General features: G+C 42.4%; 1 protein-coding gene across 9 annotated transcripts in view; it reads left to right on the top strand.

The window, feature by feature from the left end:
• SLC23A2 (solute carrier family 23 (nucleobase transporters), member 2) overlaps nt 1–20,292 on the top strand; it is a 163,329-nt gene that overhangs the window by 112,387 nt on the left and 30,650 nt on the right. For all 9 annotated transcript variants that reach the window (XM_021077282.1, XM_021077284.1, XM_021077286.1 and 6 more), the window contains 3 exon segments: nt 16,019–16,107; nt 17,111–17,181; nt 18,259–18,440. In XM_021077282.1, coding sequence (XP_020932941.1) covers nt 16,019–16,107; nt 17,111–17,181; nt 18,259–18,440 — 342 coding nt within the window.

The raw sequence follows: 20,292 nt of genomic DNA, 5'->3' as shown, positions 1-20,292 counted from the left end.
ACAGCTCTACTCTGTTTAAAAACTGGGATGTGCCCACCCTGGAGGCTTCTCCCTTGTTTTTCTGTCCTACCACCCTTCCAGCCATGTCCCTGAGACCTGCATCCCCTTCCCTGTGCTCACCCTGGGGTGAGCTCCTCCCCGGCCCACCCTGCTGTCTTGCCATCCTTTGTGCTCCCTTGCAGACTTCCAGTCCTGGCTTGTCCCTCCCCTCTTGTGAAGCATCCCTGACTCCCCAAAGCCTCTGTTCTATCATCTGAATTCCCATACCTGCATCTTGTATATGTTCTTCTAATTTGGCTCTTACTTCACTTTGTCATTTTTTGTTTTGTCTTTTCCCACTGATGTGTGCTTCCCTCCTTGATGCCAGGGCTCCACTTTGCATCCCCAGTCCCCAGCTTAAATGGGTGTGGACCTGGCATAGGCAGCAAGAGAACTATCCTGTCTTACCTCCTCCTGAAGGCTTGCTTTGTCCTCTCCTGTCCCCTTCTTCCACCCCCTTCGCAGTTAGCCTTTTCATTTACCCTAGGGCCCTACTCAAGGGGTGGAGCCTGTGGGGACAGGACTGCCCTCAGAAGGACAGCAGAGTAAACATGCAAGTTCTGTCTCTCACTTCATTACAGGCAGTCTGCCTTCCCTGCTAGAGGAGTGGGAGTGAAGGCAGAGGGCAACGGAAGCAGCTTGGGAATCATGGACTATCTTCCAATGAGTCAGAATCCTCAGGGTTAACTTTACTTGGGGGGACAGGAGAATATGGGGAGAACAGTGTTAGGGCATTCTGGCTGGAGGCATAGGCAGTGTCCTCAGAAGGGGTAGGGCAGCTCCCCTGAGGGTCTACTGATGGAAGGAAGGCTGTGAGGGCTGGCCAGCTCCTGAAGTTCTCAAAACTCAGTTCAGGGATTAGGGAAATCCAAGAGAAAGGTGACAAGGACCCAGGCAAGGATTCTGGAGTGGGGACAGAAAGGAGCTGTTAGGGGAGATAGAGAAGCAGAATCCACAGAACTCTACTGTGTGGGAAAGGTAGCCAAGGGGGGAGAGAGAGAGAGAGTGTGTGTGTATGTTTGGGAATTGAAGTGTGTCTGAGTGATGAATTCAGCTCCAGCCCACATTCTGGATGTTTGTTGTTGTCATTATTAAAGTATAGTTGATTTACAGTGTTGTGCCAATTTCTGTTGTATAGCAATGTGACCCAGTTTGACATATATATGCATTTCTTTTCTTATATTATCCTCCATCATGGTCTATCCCGAGAAATTGGATGTGGTTCCCTGTGCTGTGCAGTAGGACCTCATTGCTTATCCATTCTAAATGTAATAGTTTGCAGTTACTGATCCCAAACTCCCAGTCCATCCCGCTCCCTCCTCTCTCCACCTTGGCAACCACAAGTATGTTCTCTATGTCTGTGAATCTGTTTCTGTTTTGTAGATAGGTTCATCTGTGACATATTTTAGATTCCACATGTAAGTGATGTGATATGATATCTGTCTCTTTATGACTTATCTCAGTATGAGAATTTCTCATTGCATCCATGTTGCTGCAAGTGGCATTATTTCATTCTTTTTATGGGTGAGTAGTCTTCCATTGTGTATATGTACCACACATCATCTTAATCCATTCATCCGCTGATGGACATTTAGGTTGTTTCCATGTCCTGGCTATTGTGAATAGTGCTGCAGTGAACATAGGGGTGCATGTGTCTTTTTCAATGAATATTTTGGCCATATATATGCCCAGGAGTGGGATTGCTGGGTCATATGGTAGTTCTCCATTTAGTTTTCTGAGGAACCTCCATACTGTTTTCCATAGTGGATGTACCAATTTACATTGCCACCAACAGTGCAGGAGGATTCTCTTTTCTCTACACCCTCTCCAGCATTTGTTATTAATGGTGGCCATTCTGTCAGTTTCTGCTTTTGATACTTAGACAGAAAGAAGAGCCTTGAGTGTGCCTTTTTTGTCTTAAAGAATCTCTATGATTGAGTGTATTTGAACAACTGCCTTTTGGACTGGGGAGAGGGCAGAGCACCACCCACCCAGTGATGTCACTCCCTCCCCCTCATGCTTCTGGCCCATAGTTAATTTTTGTTTTTCTTCCCTCTTTGTGCTAAAAGCACCTTTTTCTTGTCTGGGATACTTGCCTCCAGCTCCCTTCGGGTAGGAGAACAGCAAGAACGCAACCAGTGGCATGGTTTCCAACTCCTCTCAGCTTGAAGCTGTCATTGATATGTTCTTTTCCGTTTTGTCCAGCATGTGTTTGAGGGTCTGCTGTGTGAAAGTGAACCCAGATGCTGAGGTAGGTGAGAGGCATCTCCCCCTCACCTGGTTGGTCACTTCCTCTGGGGTTTGTTTGGCATGTCTGTGTATTCATTTATCCCATCTACCCCACTCTCTGCATCTCCCTGTCTCTTACTCCTTCCCGTTAAAACTCTGACACCTCTTTCTTCAAATTCTCCTCCTTTCACTGTGCCCCAAGAGGCAGGGCTTCCCCTCCAGCTGAACCACTTCTCATAGCCTTGCCCCCCGGTTTCCTGTGGGTTTCATAAGAAAAGAGCAAATATTTAAAGCCAAATATCCCACTCCCCTAGGATTTCCAATAGAGCAGGGCTGTCACTCTAACCTCAGAGGAATGGAGACTCACCTCTGGTACTCGGATACACAGTACGTACTCCGAACAGGGTCATACTGTCAGAGCAGCAGCATTGCCAGTGTTAGTTAAAATCCAGTAGTTGAATATTGTGATGATAAACTGTAATCCCACGGGCACTCAGAATCTGTAGTTCACAGGCAAGTGTTAGCTTATGCCATGTGGTAAATGACGGCTGCTTCTTCCTTCAAGCTTGCAGGAGTGCAAGAGAGCATGAGAGGTTGAGCTTTAGAGGTTAGCGAGCCTTATGACTCTTGGACAGAGGGCCTCTCCAGCTCCCAGTTTCCTTCTGTGAAAATGAGAGGAGGCTCTTCCTAAGGTGTCCTGTGGATTATGTTTGCCATCCTTGTGTTTTTGTAGATTATGTAAACTTCTGCCTAAAATATGTTTGAAAAGTTATAAAGTATGAATAATATGAAAAGCCTTTTAGTTCTGCTATTGCTGACATACACCCTCATCTTAGACTTTCGTGAATTATCATCTTAGCAGCCTTGTGCATTTACTTCCTGATCACACCTGAGTCAAACAAACAGATAAAGCAGTGGGTCAGAGGGAATATAAGGGTGGGACAGTGTGGGAGAGAAAGGCTAATGTGGCCAAGAGTGGGGTTTATTCCCAGTGTCGCAGCCATAGGGATTTGCAGATGGGTTGTGTGTTTGTTCACAGTTCACACTCATTTTTGTAGGTGGAGAGCTGCAGAAGGAAAGACTGTTCATGTTCAGCTTTCATGATTTCTAGGACAGATTTTCACTTTTCCAACTGAGTGGTTTACCACATTGTGTCTGAGTTCTGTGCATTTCCTTGTGTATTCTGCCTAAGACATAGTCCCCTGCATTGGCTGTAGTGGGTGCATGGGACCTGGAGACCTGCTGTTGTCCATGCCTCTGAGGGGTGGGTCTGGTGTTGTGAGGAAGCCGAGACGACACTTGTGGGTCTAGAGCAGAAGGAAGGATTGTGTGAGCATTCCCATCCTGTGGGTGGTGGCCAGATCATCCCTGCTCTGAATTTCCTGGGCACTCTGGTGAAGAGCAGCGTGCTCTTCCTGGAAAGCTGTTTCATTCCATAAAAATAACCAAAATTGTTATGGAAGCAGTGAGGGTGAAACAGATGTGTGCCTTTGCAAGCTCAGAGTGCCGGCTCTAGGATGCCGGGTCATAAACACTCCTTTGGGGGCATGTTTTCCACAAGCTGGGCTGGCTCAGGCCATACAGATGGTGTCTGATGCCGCCCTCCTTCCTTCACTGCACATCTTCCCAAGCCTGAACGTGGTTTTCTTTTGTCAAGAGACCATGGCTTGTTCTGAAGTGGAGGTCAGTGTCTCAGCCCCAGTTGTGTGACTTCTGTGGCTTTAGTGATTTGCAGAGTCTCTGCTTGTTGGGAATGGGTGGGTTTTGTGACAGCTGCATCCTCCATTCCTCTCCTCCCTCCTGACGTTTTCCTTCTCTCCTTTTCCCTTTGACCTTGACCTTTGCTTTCAACGAGGTCTTTATTGCTAAGCGCCCTTGAGTGAGGTTTCACAGTTCTCCTCATTCTAGTTGGTTTGTGATGTCAATCCCTCTTATCCCTTGGACTCTTTCCAGGAATTAGTACGAAGCCTTTAAAATTCCAAGAGTAGGGCAGAGTCTTCCTAACCTGGGTGTTAGCCTGCCCACAGCAGCCACACCTCCCTGGCTCTGGGGAGGACTCAGTTAATGTATCATCTTGACTGCCATTGTCTTTTCTATCAGAGACCTAGCCTTGGTAGCAGCTCTGAGCTTCCCAGAATCCCCACCCTTGACTCTGGGTATGAAGGAGGGCCCTCCAGGACCCTGCCCATTGTACAGCATGCTGACCTCTGATCTTCCCTGAAGTGTGCAGGTGCTGTGTTTAGGGGACCACATCCAGCCTTTTGTTCCAAGTGCCTCTTGGAGGCCTCTCCAGTGAAAAAAAAAGCTGCAGGTGAAGTGGCCCCTTCCTTGGGAGCCTCTCCTCGTCACAGGCCTGCTGTAGAAAACAAAACCTTCCTTTCCTGAGAACACTTCCCTGTCTTGCATCTCCTTGGGTTCTTATGGAGCCATGTTGTACATGTTGTCTGCTCACTAAGTATAGGGAGCAGCTCCAGGATATTTTAAGGTCTTAAGTCTGGAGCTTTGAACTCTTAACTGTTGATAAAATGTAGAAGAATGAAGGGATGTGCTGCTTAGATGAGGGAGACTGGGATTTCCCCCTTCATTCTTTTTCTGTATGTCTATTTGTATGGGGAGAGGTATTGTATGTGCATTTTCTTAAATTACTTGAGAGTTGCAGGTAGCATGCTGGTGGCTCACCCCTAAACATTCTCCTGGGAATAAAGGTCTCCTGTGTAACCAGTTACATACCTGCGGAAGTTTAGTCATGTCATCTAATATGCAGTCTATGTTAAATTTCCCTAGCTGTCCCTAAAATATCTTTTATGGCTGTTCCCTCCACCTCTCTGAACCAGGATCCTTTCAGGTTCATGTGTTGCATTTGTTTGTGTTTCTTTTGGTCTAATAATAAATAGCCCCTACCTTTTTCTTCCACATCATCTTCTTTTTAGAGTCCAGGCCAGTCGTCTCGTTGTCTGAATTTGTCTGTCTTTGTGCTGGTATTTGATTTGTTCCACAGCCCCCCATTTGTTGTAAACTGGGAGATGGAGCCAAAGGCATGGGTTCAGGGTGAAGGTTTTTGCCAGAATTATTATGTAGATAATAGGGAGCCTGTCAGGTTAAGCAGGCTCTTAATAGCAAGTTGTAGGTTTTTTCAGCAGTTCCCCCCACAACCCCCACATAAAATAATTACCGTTCCTTTAACTCGAAGAATTTTAGGTAGTACATAAAAGACACTGGAGCAAGGGAGAACCTAGAGGTAATGACCTAGGATGGGGAGCTTTGCCTCACTCCCCTCACCAGCTGTATCAGGGAGCTTTGGCTTCAGAGTCACTCTCATTCTACCATTTACCAGCCGTATGACTCTGGGCAAATTGCCTGATCTCAAAACCCCCTTCCATTGCTTGTAAAATGATAATAATAATAAAATTGTTAGCATCAAATAAGATAATGACTAATACCTGTCCATACCCACCTGTTGGTGCTCTTTATTGTAGTGGACTCTCCTGAAGGGAAGGAGGCAGGGGAGTGCAGTGGGCAAGGGCTGGGACCCCAGGTGGAGCAGCCTGTCCTTGATGACATGGCAGGTGTCGGGTGTGCTCTTTGGCCACACTGCCGTAGCTTTTCTAGGTGGCCTCCCCCTTCAGTTAACATGCTGTTTCTCTGTTTGCTAGTATTTCTGAGGCTTCAGGGAGACTAGGAGACTAAGTCTTCTTAGTATATGTGGGATTAATTTACTTCCCCCAAATATTTTTTCTTTGACTGTCACCTCTTACCACACATGTTCCCACATGTTCTATAAAATGCTCATTTTCTTCCCCATGGCCCACTGGTTCACCCTTTTATCCTTCCTTTTCAGGCAGGTGACTGCCTGGCAAAAGTTGTACAGGGATAAAGCAGCACCACCCAGAAGCAGAGGATAAAGCTCTCGTCAAACACCCAGAGGGAAACTCTTTATTTTTTTAAAATTTTTGTGTTTTTTGGTATCTATTTGACATAACTAGTATTTTAAGGAATGTGTTATCTTCTTCCCATTTCCCCTGCCAGAAAGACACTTCATAGATACAATTTTTTAAAGTCATATCTATTGAGGGGTAATTGACATTCAGTAAAATTTGTCCCTTTTCATGTATATGCTTAGATGATTAAGTGACTGTGTACACTTAATCACCACCACAACCCACAGAGCATTCCACACCCCCAAAGAATCCCCTCATGCTTCTCTGTGACTGGCTAGATTTTTAAGTAATAAACTCTTGACATGAAATCATTGATACTATCATGCTTGAAAAGAAGGTTATCAAAATTGTACCCTCCAAAATTTCTGTGCTCTGTCTGAACAAGGCCTCCTCTTGGGAACCGGGAGAGATGCTAGTGGGCTGCTTTCTACTGAGGTACCCCAGGAGTGTGTCTGATTAGAAGTACTGACTGAAATAGTCCATGTAATTTTGATACATACCTGTAAGACCAGAATATCATAGACTTGAAGATAAAAGTTACACTTGACTTTAGTTAAAACTTTTCTTTGAATCAACTCAAAATGGATTAGAGATCCAAATATAAGAAAAATAAAACTATATAACCATTAGAATAAAATAAGGGTGAATTCCTTTATAACTAGCAGTTGAAAAAAGCTTTTAAACTAGGATTCAAAGTCTAGAAACAAAAAGGGTGATGAATTTGATGTCATTAAATATTTAAAAAATTTTAAGCTTTATATTGTAGAAATATAGCAGAAACAGATAAAAGAGAAAAATATCTGTAACATATCATAGATAAGTTCTAATATAGAAAGAACTCTTAAAAGTCAGAGTTTAAAAATACCAAAAAACTGTATGGAAAAAAAGGGCAAATGAACCTCGCAGGGCAAAAGAACCTTGCATTATCACTGTAGCAGCTTAGGTTGCTGCTATGGCATGGGTTCATTCCCTGACCCAGGAACTTCCACATACTGTGGGTGGGACCAAGATAAGAAAAAAGGGCATAAGACATGAATAGACAGTTCACAAAAAAGTTATAAAATGGCCCTATTCCATATGAAGGGGTCATCAAATTGACTTACAATAAGAGAAATACAAACTGAAGCTACCCTGAGATACCATTTCTCTCCTTTGTCAGACTGACAGAAAGTAATTTTGACAAGCCCTCTGATGGCAAAGCTGTGGAAGAATGGCTATTATTACACAGTGTCATCAGGAGTGAAAGTAGTTCAGTCCCTATGAAGAAGAATGTTATAGTATCTAGAGTACATACACATTTATCAGCAATCCATCCCACTTCTAGAAATTTACCCTGTAGCTGTAATCTCACAAATGCAAAATAAACACAAGTTTTTTTTATTGTTGTATAATTTGTAATGTCAAAATATTTAATACAATTTAAATGCCCATATGTAGGAGACTGACTACAGTCATATATAATGAATTACTATGTAGCCCTGAGAAAGAATAAGAAACATCTCTATGAACTGATATAGAGTAAGTTCTAAGATATATTGAAAGAGCAAGTTGCAAAAAAGTGTTTGTGTGTTTAGAGAAATAAGAATAGGTTAGAAATTAATAGAAATAGTTGGGAGTTCCCATCATGGTGCAGCAGAAATGAATCTGACTAGGAACCATAAGGTAGAGGGTTTGATCCCTGGCCTCGCTTAATAGGTTTTGGATCTGGAGTTTCTGTGAGCTGTGGTGTAGGTCGCAGATGCAGCTCAGATCTGGTGTTGCTATGGCTGTGGTGTAGGCCAGCAGCTGCAGCTCCGATTAGACCCCTAGCATGGGAACCTCCATGTGCTGTGGGTGTGGCCCTAAAAAGCAAAAAAAAAAAAAAAAAAAAAAAAAAAAAGGAATGGTTAGCAGTGATGGATGAGTGTGATTTGGGGATGGAGGGGATAGGAATGGCAGTGAGACTTTCCTGGTATATCTCTTTATATGGTTTGATTTTTTTTTTTTAACTATAGAAACATTCAGTATTTGCAAAACAAAATCTAAGGATGAAGAAAAGCAAACCCTAAAATTGAATACACACAGAAACAAGTAAACCTAATTATATGTTATATTGCTGGCCACGTAGGGAAAAGAATTAATTCACAGACTTTAGAGTATGGTAATTTGCATACTCTGAATGGGATATATATTCTAAAGACAAAAAACAAAACAAAGGAGAAATCTTGAATTTAGAGGTCGTCTTAGTAGTGATATTGGTATAATTCTGGAACTATGCTGTATGGTATTACATATTGAACATATGATTGACTCCGTTGGTGTTGGAAATCAGGATTCTCAGTATAGTAGAAGGAGAGGTATAAATATGGAAAGAAAGAAAGAAATCCAGTAGTATTGACTTGAACTGGAGGTATCATTATGACCCCATGATTGAAAAAATGAGTTGTTTCTCTGTTTGCTGATTGAATGCCATCCCAGCAATGGTGAGCCCACCTAGTCCTCAGATCTTGGTATCTAAATACCATTCTCCACTGAAATGAATCAGGACTCCTTGGAGAAGTGGTTGACTCCAGGGTTAGGGCTGAGAAAAGTGAAAGTTAAGCCTGGAACATCTCGTGTCAGAAAGCAAGGAACTGCTTAAAGAATAAGGCAGGGGTATTGGGGAGCTATGACAAAAGAATGGGAACCTGGCTTGAACAAGCTGCTTTGGGCAAGTTTAGGACTATCTAATTATTAAAAGGAATCGTCATGAAAGTGTATTATTAAACTGAATTAAAAACAAACCTGTACATTTACAGTGATGTTCCTCAAAAAAAGTGGCTTTAAAAATCATGGACTTGGAGAATAGACTTGTGGCTGCCCGACGGGAGAGGGAGGGTGTAGGAGGGATCGGGAGCTTGGGGTTATCAGATACAACTTAGGATAGATTTACAAGGAGATCCTGCTGAGCAGCATTGAGAACTATGTCTAGATACTCATATTGCAATAGAACAAAGGGTGGGGGGAAGAATGTATACATGTAAGAATAACTTGATCCCCATGCTGTACAGCAGGAAAAAACAAAAAATAAAATATTTCTTAGATAACTCTGAAAAAAAAAAAGAGAAAATCTTTAAAGGAAGATGTGGTATATATACACAATGGAATACTACTCAGCCATAAAAAAGAACAACATAATGCCATTTGCAGCAACATGGATGGAACTAGAGACTCTCATACTGAGTGAAATAAGTCAGAAAGAGAAAGACAAATACCATATGATATCACCTATAACTGGAATCTAATATACAGCACAAATGAACCTTTCCACAGAAAAGAAAATCACGGTCTTGGAGAATAGACTTGTGGTTGCCCAGGGGGAGGGAGAGGGAGGGGGAGGGAATGGGATGGATTGGGAGCTTGGGGTTAACGGATGCAAACTATTGCTTTTGGAGTGGATTTACAATGAGATCCTGCTGTGTAGCACTGAGAACTATGTCTAGATACTTAGATCGCAACATGACAATGGGAGGAAAAATTATGTATACATGTATGTGTAACTTGGGCCCCATGCTGTACAGTGGAAAACAAATAAATAGATAAATTTTTAAAAATAAGTAAATAAAAACACTTCTAAAAAAAGTGGCTTTACAAAAGGACACTAATGAATGAATATAGATAGAATGATAAAATTGAAAAACCATAATTTTTAAGTCCACTGTGTAAGAATGCTAATAAACTAGTGGGAATATAATATTTGTACAATCTAAGAATCACCCTGTAGAGAATTTATTCATTACAAAAGAGAAAAGATGCTTTTTAAAAATTTTTTGCTTTTTAGGGCTATACCTTCAGCATATGGAAGTTCCCAGGTGAGGGGTCAAATTGGACCTACAGCTGCTGGCCTACACCACAGCCACAGCAGCACCAGATCCAAGCCACGTCTACCACTTGCACCACAGCCCGCGGTAACACCGGATCTTTAACCCACTGAGCGAGGCCAGGGATTGAACCTTCATCCTCCTGCATATGAGTCAGGTTTTGTTTCCGCTTAGCCACAACTGGAACTCCAGAAAAGGTACTTTTAAAATGGAGAGTTCCAGCAGTCACTACCCTAACCTGGCTTTCCTACCTCGTGGAACAGCTTGATGTGACAGGCCTCCTGATGTGATGCTATAAGAAGTCTGAGCAGTCTCCTTACTGAGAATGTTTAGCCTGGCTTTAAACATCAGATGGAATTAGGAACTCTGATTGGCTATAAGAAATTTTATAACCAATTAGAGAAATTTAAGTGTGACCTGAATATTAGATTACATTATTAAAATTAATGTCACCTCTCAGGTGTGGTAACTCAGGCAATGATGTGGAAGGATAAGTTTATCTTAAGATATGCCCGCTAAAGTGTTTGTTTGAGTAAAGGATACCAGATCTATAAGCTACTTTCCAGCAGTCCAGTTGATAGGTACATATATAGAGTAAACAAAAGGGAAATGTTACCAATTAAGACTTTTCTTTGAAAGTTCTTTGCTTTTTTAAAAAAGGCACTTGGGACACACATTCCTGATGGCAGATTCAGTATTAAAACTGTGGTTTTTTTAAGGCCAAACTTGCTTTATGTTTTAAAATTGTGCTGCAGTTTGGACTCCAGTAAATGCTTATTTGGCAATGAAAGGTTTTGTGCCAGCTTGATTGCTTTCTTGGTAGGTGGTGGAAGCCGCAGACAGAGTGTTCTCTCTGTGCTGATGAATTATGTGTTTGTTTTCATTTTCATTAAATGTTTTGGTTTGGGACAGATGTATTTCATACCTTCATGGTGCTGCTCATAGGCTCATAGAGCCATTGCCTTTTAAACTTTTAAAAACCCTTTCCTTGATGGCACCAAAGAGAAATGCCAGCCCCTGAGGCCTGGATGGGGGGGGGGGGGGCAATAATCTGGTTTTATCTTGAAAGTCCATGCACAGTGCTTTTAATCTTAAAAAGAACATCCTCTCCCAAAATTGCAGTTAAAATCAATGTGGCAGAAAGACTTAACCTCTCATTTCTAGTCTAATAAAATTCTTCTCAAAGGATATTTGTAAATAGCAACTTCAATTTATTAATTACTAAGTGAGAGTTGGTGCTAGAAGTCCAGTGATGAGTATGACAGGCTCAGTTTCTACTGTCAGGGAGATTCCAGCCCTCTGGGGAGATGAGCACGTTGGCAGCCAGGAGCTTGTCACAGATGCTTCAGTGCTATTGAAGGGAGTCCATAGAGGCTGAGCTGTGTGCAGACATGACCTGGGAAGGCTAGTCATCTGAGCTGACACCACAAACAAGGGCCATGCCACAACCTGTCAGAATGCCTTCTGAGAATAATTTTAGGGTTAAGGTCAGCTTTCGCATCCCCCTGTCCCCCCAAAGTGGTCCTTTTAGAACAAGTTTCTTCAGCAGTTTTCCTCTTGCCTGCAGGAAGAATGTAGGTCTCTTGTGACCTTTCCCAAATCAGTTCTCACCCATTGTAAAGTATCTGCAATTCTTCAAAGATTTCTGGGTCTGTTGTGTGGCATTCATTTGCTCTTCTCTCTGTCTGAACTACTAACCTCTTTCATATGGGCTGAAGCACTTCTCTTTCTTTAAGCAGCTACAAACTTGGATGGCATCTTGTAGGACTAGATCACCACCCTTCATGTATAGCCGTGATAGGTATCTTTTTCACACAACAGAAACCCCTCAAGGATCCAGAAGTAGTTTTTTCTGTTGTCATATCTGTTTATTATTGTGCCTGAGTCAAGCAGACATCCAAGAAATGTTTATCAAGTGGCCAAAATAATAAATCCCTTTACCTGGCATGGGGTTGTCACCTTTGTTGCCTGGTGCCTCAGTCTCTCCCAGAAGGGATTATTCAAAACGCAGATACAGGGACCTCACCTGAGACTCTGATTAACCAGGACTGTGTGACTTGCAGAAACCTTCATTTTATTTTATTTTATTTTATTTTGCTTTTTAGGGCCACACCTAGGGCATATGGAAGTTCCTAGGTCAGGGGTCAAATCAGAGCTGCAGCTGCCTATGTGGCCTATGCCACAGCCACAGCAACTCGGGATCTGTACCACATCTGCAGCATACACTGCAGCTTGAAGTAATGATGGATCCTTAGCCCACTGAGCGAAGCCAGGGATCTATGCCACATCCTCATGCATTACTAGTCGGGCTTGTGCCCCACTGAGCCAAAACAGAACCTCCTGAAATCTTCATTTTAAACCAGCCCTCCCTGGGAATCATAAAGCAGTTTCCTGGTGACTTGGGGAGTGACTTGTAGAAATCATGGCCAGAAGTTCTAAGTTATAGGGGAATACATTACAAATTCTAAGGCCAGCTGGGAATATTGCCTGGAGGAAGTGCTGTTTTCATTGTGCCTTAAATGGTGAATAAAAATAGAGTATTAGAAATGAATTGATTTGAGAACTATGTCTAGATACTCATGTTGCAACAGAAGAAAGGGTGGGGGAAAAACTGTAATTGCAATGTATACATGTAAGGATAACCTGACCCCCTTGCTGTACAGTGGGGGGAAAAAAAATATATATATATATATATAAAGAAATGAATTGAGAACAGACTAGAAGAGCAGTGGCTCAGAGGCAAGAGTGTAGACTGCTTGCCTGGAGTGTGGTATGTAAAGTGGCTAGTGGGAGACTAGGCTGGAGAAAGGGTTCAGATCACCTGGATGCCAGGGAAGAAATGGGGTACCTCCAGCAGAGTTTTGAACAAAGTAAGAACTTTTCTGGGGCTGGTTAGGTTCTCTTGCTGTTCTGGGGCTAGAGCCTGACATGGAAACATGTAACTACAAAGGTGTCTGTCTGCTCAGACTCTTTTTTCCTTTTGGCTGCACCCACAGCATATGGAAGTTCCCAGGCCGTAGATTGAATCTGAGCCACAGCTGCAACCTACACCACAGCTGTGGCAACACTGGACCCTTATCCAACTGCGTCACAGAAGGAACTCCTCAGAATTTTTCTTTTTTCCTTTTAGGGCTGTACCTGAGGCAGATGGAAGTTTCCAGGCTAGGGGATGAATCAGAACTGCAGCTGCTGGCCACAGCCACAGCTGCACTGGATCCTTAACCCACTGAGCAAAGCCAGTGATCGAACCCACATCCTCATAGATAACTGTGGGATTCATTACCACTGAGCCACGACAGGAATTTCCAGATTTTTTTCTTAATGACATCTAGTAACACTATTAACTTTAAAAAACTTTTTTCTGCAAAGATCTCTTTGGGGGAGATCTTCCCATATTTAAGATACACTTTTTAACATAGTCTTTTTTTTTTTTTTTTTTTTTCTTTTTTTCCTGTAGAGAGACAACCAGTAAATACTTTAGGCTCTGTGTTTTCTATTGCGACTAATCAGCTCAGCTGTTGCCCCATGGCAGCAGGTGTGGACAACTCCTGAATGAGTGTGGGGGGGTGTTGTGTCCCAGTGAAACTTTACTCACAAAAGCAGGTAGCATGCCGGATTTGGCTCTTGGATCAGTTTGCCAACCTCTGGTGTAAAGAAAAGCATGGTCTAATTTGTTTACTTTCCAGTCATCAGTACAAAATAGAGCAGACAGTCCTGTCTGCGGGGGAGCCCAGGGATCTGAGGTGTAGGTGATCGTGCAAGTGAAGAGCCCCAGGATTGACCAGCTTCATGCTGAGGAAGTGCCCGAAAAGGCACTTTTATTGGATGAGAATAACAAATGCTTTATTATCCTCAGTCGCTTTCTTGGAAAATTGGCTTTGTTGACTTTGATTTAGATAAGCTCTTATTTAATGAAGTAATGTGCTCTCGTGGCAACTTTCCCTAAGAATATTCAGTCAAGCCAGTGAATTACCCTGCCAGTTGCGGAGCCACACTTCACTGCTGGGACACATACTTACTGTAAAGCGGCTGCTTGTCCTTCAGCCAAGACTGCCTATGGGAGGCAGGGTGCGTGGCTGCGCACTGAACACATACATGAGCCCGTGTGCGCATCCTTTCTCAGGTCATCTTGGGAGGTTTTGGGGTAGCACATGTGGGAATTTTCTGTTAGCACCCACTTTCAGAGGAACTCAGGTTGTGTGAAAGTGAGTGAATTTCTTTGTAGCTGTGCTCTCGAGGCCTTTGGTTGTGGTGAAGCCGTAAAATGCTTGCCCTGAAAGGTGCCCAGGCAATGGTCAGATTCGAACTGAGGCTTATGTCACCAGGAGTAGAACCCAGAACCAGTCTTCACTTTGACACATCCAGTGCGTCACCTGTGCAGGGTTGATTGCAGTGGGCCTAAAGATGAGATCTCTAAATGCAGTCCACATTGTATTGCCCTCGAAGGCATTGATTGAAATCTGAAATGATAGTAAAACAAACACCATTTGGACCATTTGAAGGGACATCCATGTCTGATAAGATGCTGACCTCCCTTTGCCTTTTGAGTACATTTCTGAGAAATTATGCTTAATGAAGTTTTGTAGAGCAAGCAGTGTTTTCCTCTAATGATACATTTGCACTTCAGCAGACCTTTACTTCCACTTTTGATAGTGCTGTGCACCAGGCCCCTTCAACAGGCAATTATTAATGAATGGTTGTGGAGGGCATGGCCATGGGGATAGCCACCAGCTTGCATCTGGTTTGTGCTGTGCAGCCTGCCTCTGTGTCTTAAAGCCACTGTCCTGCCTACTCTCAGTTGACTTCATTGCAGGATGAAAATGGCCAGGAGAACAAAATATTTGACTCTTATCTGTCTCAGAATGGTATGTTCATGCTCTAGACTCATAAAGCGGCTATGTGTTCTACAGCCAGAGCTGCCGTTTCTCAATCCAGTCTCTGTGACACTTGCGGCAGGACATAACTGTTCAGCTCAGAGGAGACTGCTGGGTTCCCATTCTGCTGGCCAGGACTGTGATGCCAGGCTGCTTGGGAGTACTTAAGAATGATATGGACATCTGGGAGTTCTTAACCCTGCAAACCGAAGGAGCCAGTTTCATATTTCACCCCCAGAGTAATATTAAAGAGTTGCCATGTTAGTGCACAGAGCCACCAAATACAGCTCCAGTGGAAATGCTGTATTGTATATCTCTAATAATAAATGACAAAATCTTTTGCATTTGAGTAGCACCAGTGCTTATAAAGTCAATATGAAATATCTAAAATGTAATTGAATGATGGCATCTGAAGATCTCTGCATTCAGTTTGACAATATTGGTAGGAAATTTAAGTCTGCAAGCTTTCTGGGTCTTTAAAAATAAGGGTTTGAGCACTTTTGAGTATTTTATATGATTAAGCAGAACACTGTATCTACTGTTGATTTGTAACTCACAGCTTTCCTTTTCCTCAATAGATAGATCACTAACATGATTTTAATGCCTAATGCTTAGTGATACAGGGCAGTTTTTGACTTACAAAATGCAAAAATGGGTTTTTTTTTTCCTATGATAACCAATAAAAATTTGAAAGGGAGGAGGAAGAGACGGAGAAGAGTGGTACAATAGAAGACGTTGCACTGATGTTCAGTAAGGAGCTCACAAGCTCAGCAAGACCCGTATGCCCACATCCCCCACCCCCAAGGGGAAAGGTGGCGATGGCAGGGGCAGGTTGGGGTGCTAGCACTGACCATAGGGTTCCCAGAGGTCCACTCTGGGCTTGTCTAGGGGGAGAGCAGAAAGGAGGGGAGAACGGTGAAGCAGTGTCCCTGGCTGTGTGGCAGCGGAGATCCTTGCAGACGGGGGCTCTTTCTTCCAGGTGTGTCTGCATTTACTCATATGCTGTTTGTCTATGGAAAAGACTGTTAAGCTATCAAATAGTGAACTACCTCGGTAGTTCCTGATGCCGTGATCATGGTTTTGGTCTCGTTTCTTTTAGGTTACCCCTGTTTCAGGCCAGTGCTTTTGCATTTCTGGCCCCTGCTCGAGCCATCCTGTCTTTAGATAAATGGAAATGTAACACCACAGGTAATTGCAGTTATTTCCACATATGTCATTGGGGTCCTTTAATGCAGGTGATGGAAGGGAGGCCTGGACATGCTGCCCCCAGCAGCTTTGAATCCTTTCTGGAATCAGGCACAAAAAACACAAATCAGCAAACAGCTAAGAATGCTCCAAACTGTGGATCATGTTTCTGTCTCTCTCTCTATCCACTCGTTCATCCCTAACCCCAAAGCAAGTAAGGACCAGAAAAGGACCTCACTTCTCTGTGCTAATGAAATTGATACATATGGGAACAGAATAGAAAAATATTTGTGCTATTTTTCTGCTTCTTTCTTTCAGTGGATTTTATGAACCACCAGTAATAATCACTCTCTTTGCTGCATCAGCATCCCTTCTCTGAAACATCTCTGCTTTTTAAGGATCCAGATGCTTTGGTTTTCTGCAAATGACTTTTGTCTCCCCTCACATCCCCTAATAGTGATTGCGAAGATCCTTAAGTAACTCAGTAAGGTCAGGAAAAGATCAGATAATGGATTGGAGGAACTCAGATAGACATGTTGTATTCTCAAAATACTGTTAAATTTTTAGGTTCTAGGAGCAGAGTTTTCCAGCCCTCATTTCCTTCCCTGCTCCTAGGAGTTACTTTGTGACCACTGACTTGATTTAGGAACTGGAAAGGGGCCTTTGTTTTATCTAGGTTTTTAAAATCTCAGTCAGGCAACCTTGCTATGGTTTCAATGAGCTGCTTTGCAAGGGTTGGTCTTTTTATGAGACCGGGACTAACGATGTGTATCATTAGTTCACTCAGCTATTCAGAAGCCAGGAGCTCTCAGTTGTTGGTTAAATTAATGATGGAGACTCCACCTTTCAGTATAATATGGTGAACTGTTGTAACTTGGATTTTAGGGATGGATATTTATACAAATAGAACAGGGAGGAAATTCTTCTTTAAAAGAATAAAATGAATGTCCCAGGAAGCATCAGTATCACTCCAAGAAAAATTTGGTCTTTTGTTTTTGTTTTCAAGATGTTTCGGTTGCAAATGGAACAACAGAGCTGTTACACACGGAACACATCTGGTATCCCCGGATACGTGAGGTAAAAGATAAGCATTGTCTGCTTATGGCTTTTTTGTGTTTCTTCTTGGCTTCAGTGTTTTTGTTGTGCCCAGTAAATTGCAGTTGCTTGCACTAAGCTCTCCTTTACTTTTTCAGCTACTGACATGTTCATTTCTGATGTTAAACTAAATTAAGGCACCACTATAAAATAAAGCATGCAGAAATGCTTTATGGGACCCAACCGTATTGTCTCATGTCCTCTTTTCTGTCTTCCTTTCTCCTGTGTACCCGCAGACCTGTGCTCTTATACCCTGCGGCTCAACCAACTGAGGCGTGGCTCCCTTTGAGAGGAGCCATGGTGTTGATAGGTTGTAAAAATGTTCATTTTGGCCTCATTGTTTGCCTATAATGGTGGAAAGAATTAAAGACACTTGTCTGCTACAGTGCACTTGAATAGAACAGGGCATAGGATGAAGAACAATGGACAGTTTTTATCCAGATCTCCCAAAAACCTATAAGATCATTTGCTGTTAGTTCAGAATTAATACAGATGTGACCATTCTGCACAATAGAAACATGCCTTTAGAATTTTTGTCAATAACACTATCTTTTAAGTGTTCTGCAGGGGCTCACTTTTTAAAAGTCAAGAATCTTTGGGGAGTTCCTTGATGGCCTAGCAATTAAGAATCCAGTGTTGTCACTTCTGTGGCTCGGGTTCCATCCCTGGCCTGGGAACTTCTGCATCCCATGGGTGCAGGGAAAAAAAAAAAAAAAAAAAAGAATCTTTGGACTGCATTGTTCCTCTAAGACTGGTATTTGAATGTTGTGTGTCTTAAATGAGAATTATAAATTATGTCTGTCTCAATCAGTATAAGCTGACTTTGTGTCCAATGCCCATTTCTGTAATCCTCTTACATCAGTCAGGTCATACTTAGGTTTGCTAGGTCCCAATCATCCCCACTGATTTATTTTGGGGTTTCCCAGGAATTTCCCTGCGATGTCATGCCTGTTAATAACTTGGTGCTCTCCAGGATTATCAGTTGTGGTTGCAGGTGACATTTGGAGTGTGTGAGGTATAAGCAGCTTGCTCTCATGCCTGTGTCCTCTTTTGTTCCAGATCCAGGGAGCCATCATCATGTCTTCACTGATAGAAGTAGTCATTGGCCTCCTGGGCCTGCCTGGGGCTCTGCTGAAATACATCGGACCCCTGACCATCACGCCTACGGTGGCCCTCATTGGCCTCTCTGGTTTCCAGGCTGCGGGGGAGAGAGCAGGGAAGCACTGGGGCATCGCCATGCTGTAAGTGTCCAGTACCACTCAGAAACGGACAGTAAAAATCTCCCTAAGGGACAGCCTCTGTGAATGTCTTGAGCACTGACACAAACTTTAGGAGACTTTTAAAATAGATTAGTCTGCGAGTTTCCATTGTAGCTCAGAGGCTTAAGGACCCAACATTGTCTCTGTGAGGATGTGGGTTCCATCCATGATCTCTCTCAAAGGGTTAAGGGTCTGGCATTGTCATAATCTTCAGTGTAGGTTGCATATGTGGCTCAGATCCATTGTGGCCGTGACTGCGGTGTAGGCCTTAGCTGCAGTTCCGTTTAGGTCATTGGTCCAGGAACTTCCATACGCTGCAGGTACGGTCGTAAAAAAGGAAAAAAAAAAACAAATATATATATATATATATATAAGATTATCCTGATACATTAAAATTTATTTGCTTTATGCCAGGGAATTCCTGAAGTGACATACACTCAAGGTCTTCTGGAGACAGATTTGGCACTGATGTATAGAGGGAGGGTTGTAGGGTTTTAAAATTTGGGAAGAGAGTAAGATGACGGTACAATTAGCTCTTGACTTTTGAGGTTATGCCAAGTCTCATGCAAATGAGTTGTATAAAATACTGAGAATCTGAATCCTTTAGATGAGACTCAAAAATACTTCCAGACTAGCAGGAGATAGAGATGTTGCAGGAGGTGTGTTGGTATTGAAGGCGATGTGACTCCTGTCAGGAGGCTCAATTCTGCCACAATCCTGATAGTCAATGCCAGTCCCTTTGCACAGTATTTCAAGTTCACTAAAGATGCCACTTACCCCCTTTTAAGTAATGTCAGTAAAGACATCTAGGACTTTATAATATTGGTCCTTAGAGCCACAGAATTCTGTATACCACAGATAGACCCCACATTCTCTGCATGTATCTATAGAATAGGTAGGAGTTGACCATATCATAGGGAAATTGTTCTAAGACTTTAGAATTTTACCAACCAGTAAAATTTCTAAAAAAAAGATTTCCACTTGTTTTTATTTTGCTTTGTGAAATATTCTGTAATTATTCAGTAACAAGCAGTACTTACTGAGCCTATGCATCAGTGCTTTACATAACACTGTTTGTATATATTATAAATTAAGGTAAATGTTAGAGTTATCCCTGTTTAACAGCTAAACAAATCAAGGGACAAAGATGCAAAGTTAATTGCCCAGGGTCACACAGCCAGTAAGTGGCCAAGATGGTTTTTTAAACCCAAATAGTCTGACTAGAACATCGCCCAAACAATTAATTCTGTGCTCTGTGTTAGAAGATATTTTACAAATAAAGTGAATCCTTGCATAATTATAATCCACATATCATTATAAATTAAGGTGTGGGAAAATATACAGTGTTGTTCTTAATTTATCATTTCACCGAAGGTTGGTCAGTATTCTCCACACCAGGATAGATATGTAGAAGGCTGTAAGAATGTTCACTCAGTGAAATCCAGTAAGTTCCAAAAAGGAGAAATTGTATTTATCATCATGCAGTAAACTTAGGGACTAATAACAAAGAGTGAACAAAACCCCCAAACCACTTGGAAGCAAGAAAGCACTGTTACAAGAGAACGTGTAGAAAGGAAATCAAAACCTCATGATTGCTATAATCTATAAAATGATGATGATAAGGGCACTCGTCACACTTCCAGAATAGTCATTTGTTTTCAAGAAGCCGTAACCTTAAAGGCAAGTTAAGTACACGAAGAGCTTATCTCCAGAAACTAGAAAAACAGGATGAAAAATGAGCCCAGAGAAAGCAGGGAAAGAATTGGTAAAGATACAAAAACATGAAGCAAATAGAAGTGATACTTCTCAAAGCTGGTTCTTTGGAGAATGGCAA

Source organism: Sus scrofa, chromosome 17 (assembly GCF_000003025.6).
Source record: "Sus scrofa isolate TJ Tabasco breed Duroc chromosome 17, Sscrofa11.1, whole genome shotgun sequence".
Classification (NCBI taxonomy): domain Eukaryota; kingdom Metazoa; phylum Chordata; class Mammalia; order Artiodactyla; family Suidae; genus Sus; species Sus scrofa.
The sequence above is the reverse complement of the archived record's forward strand: the minus strand, read 5'-3'. Positions and strand labels throughout refer to the sequence as shown.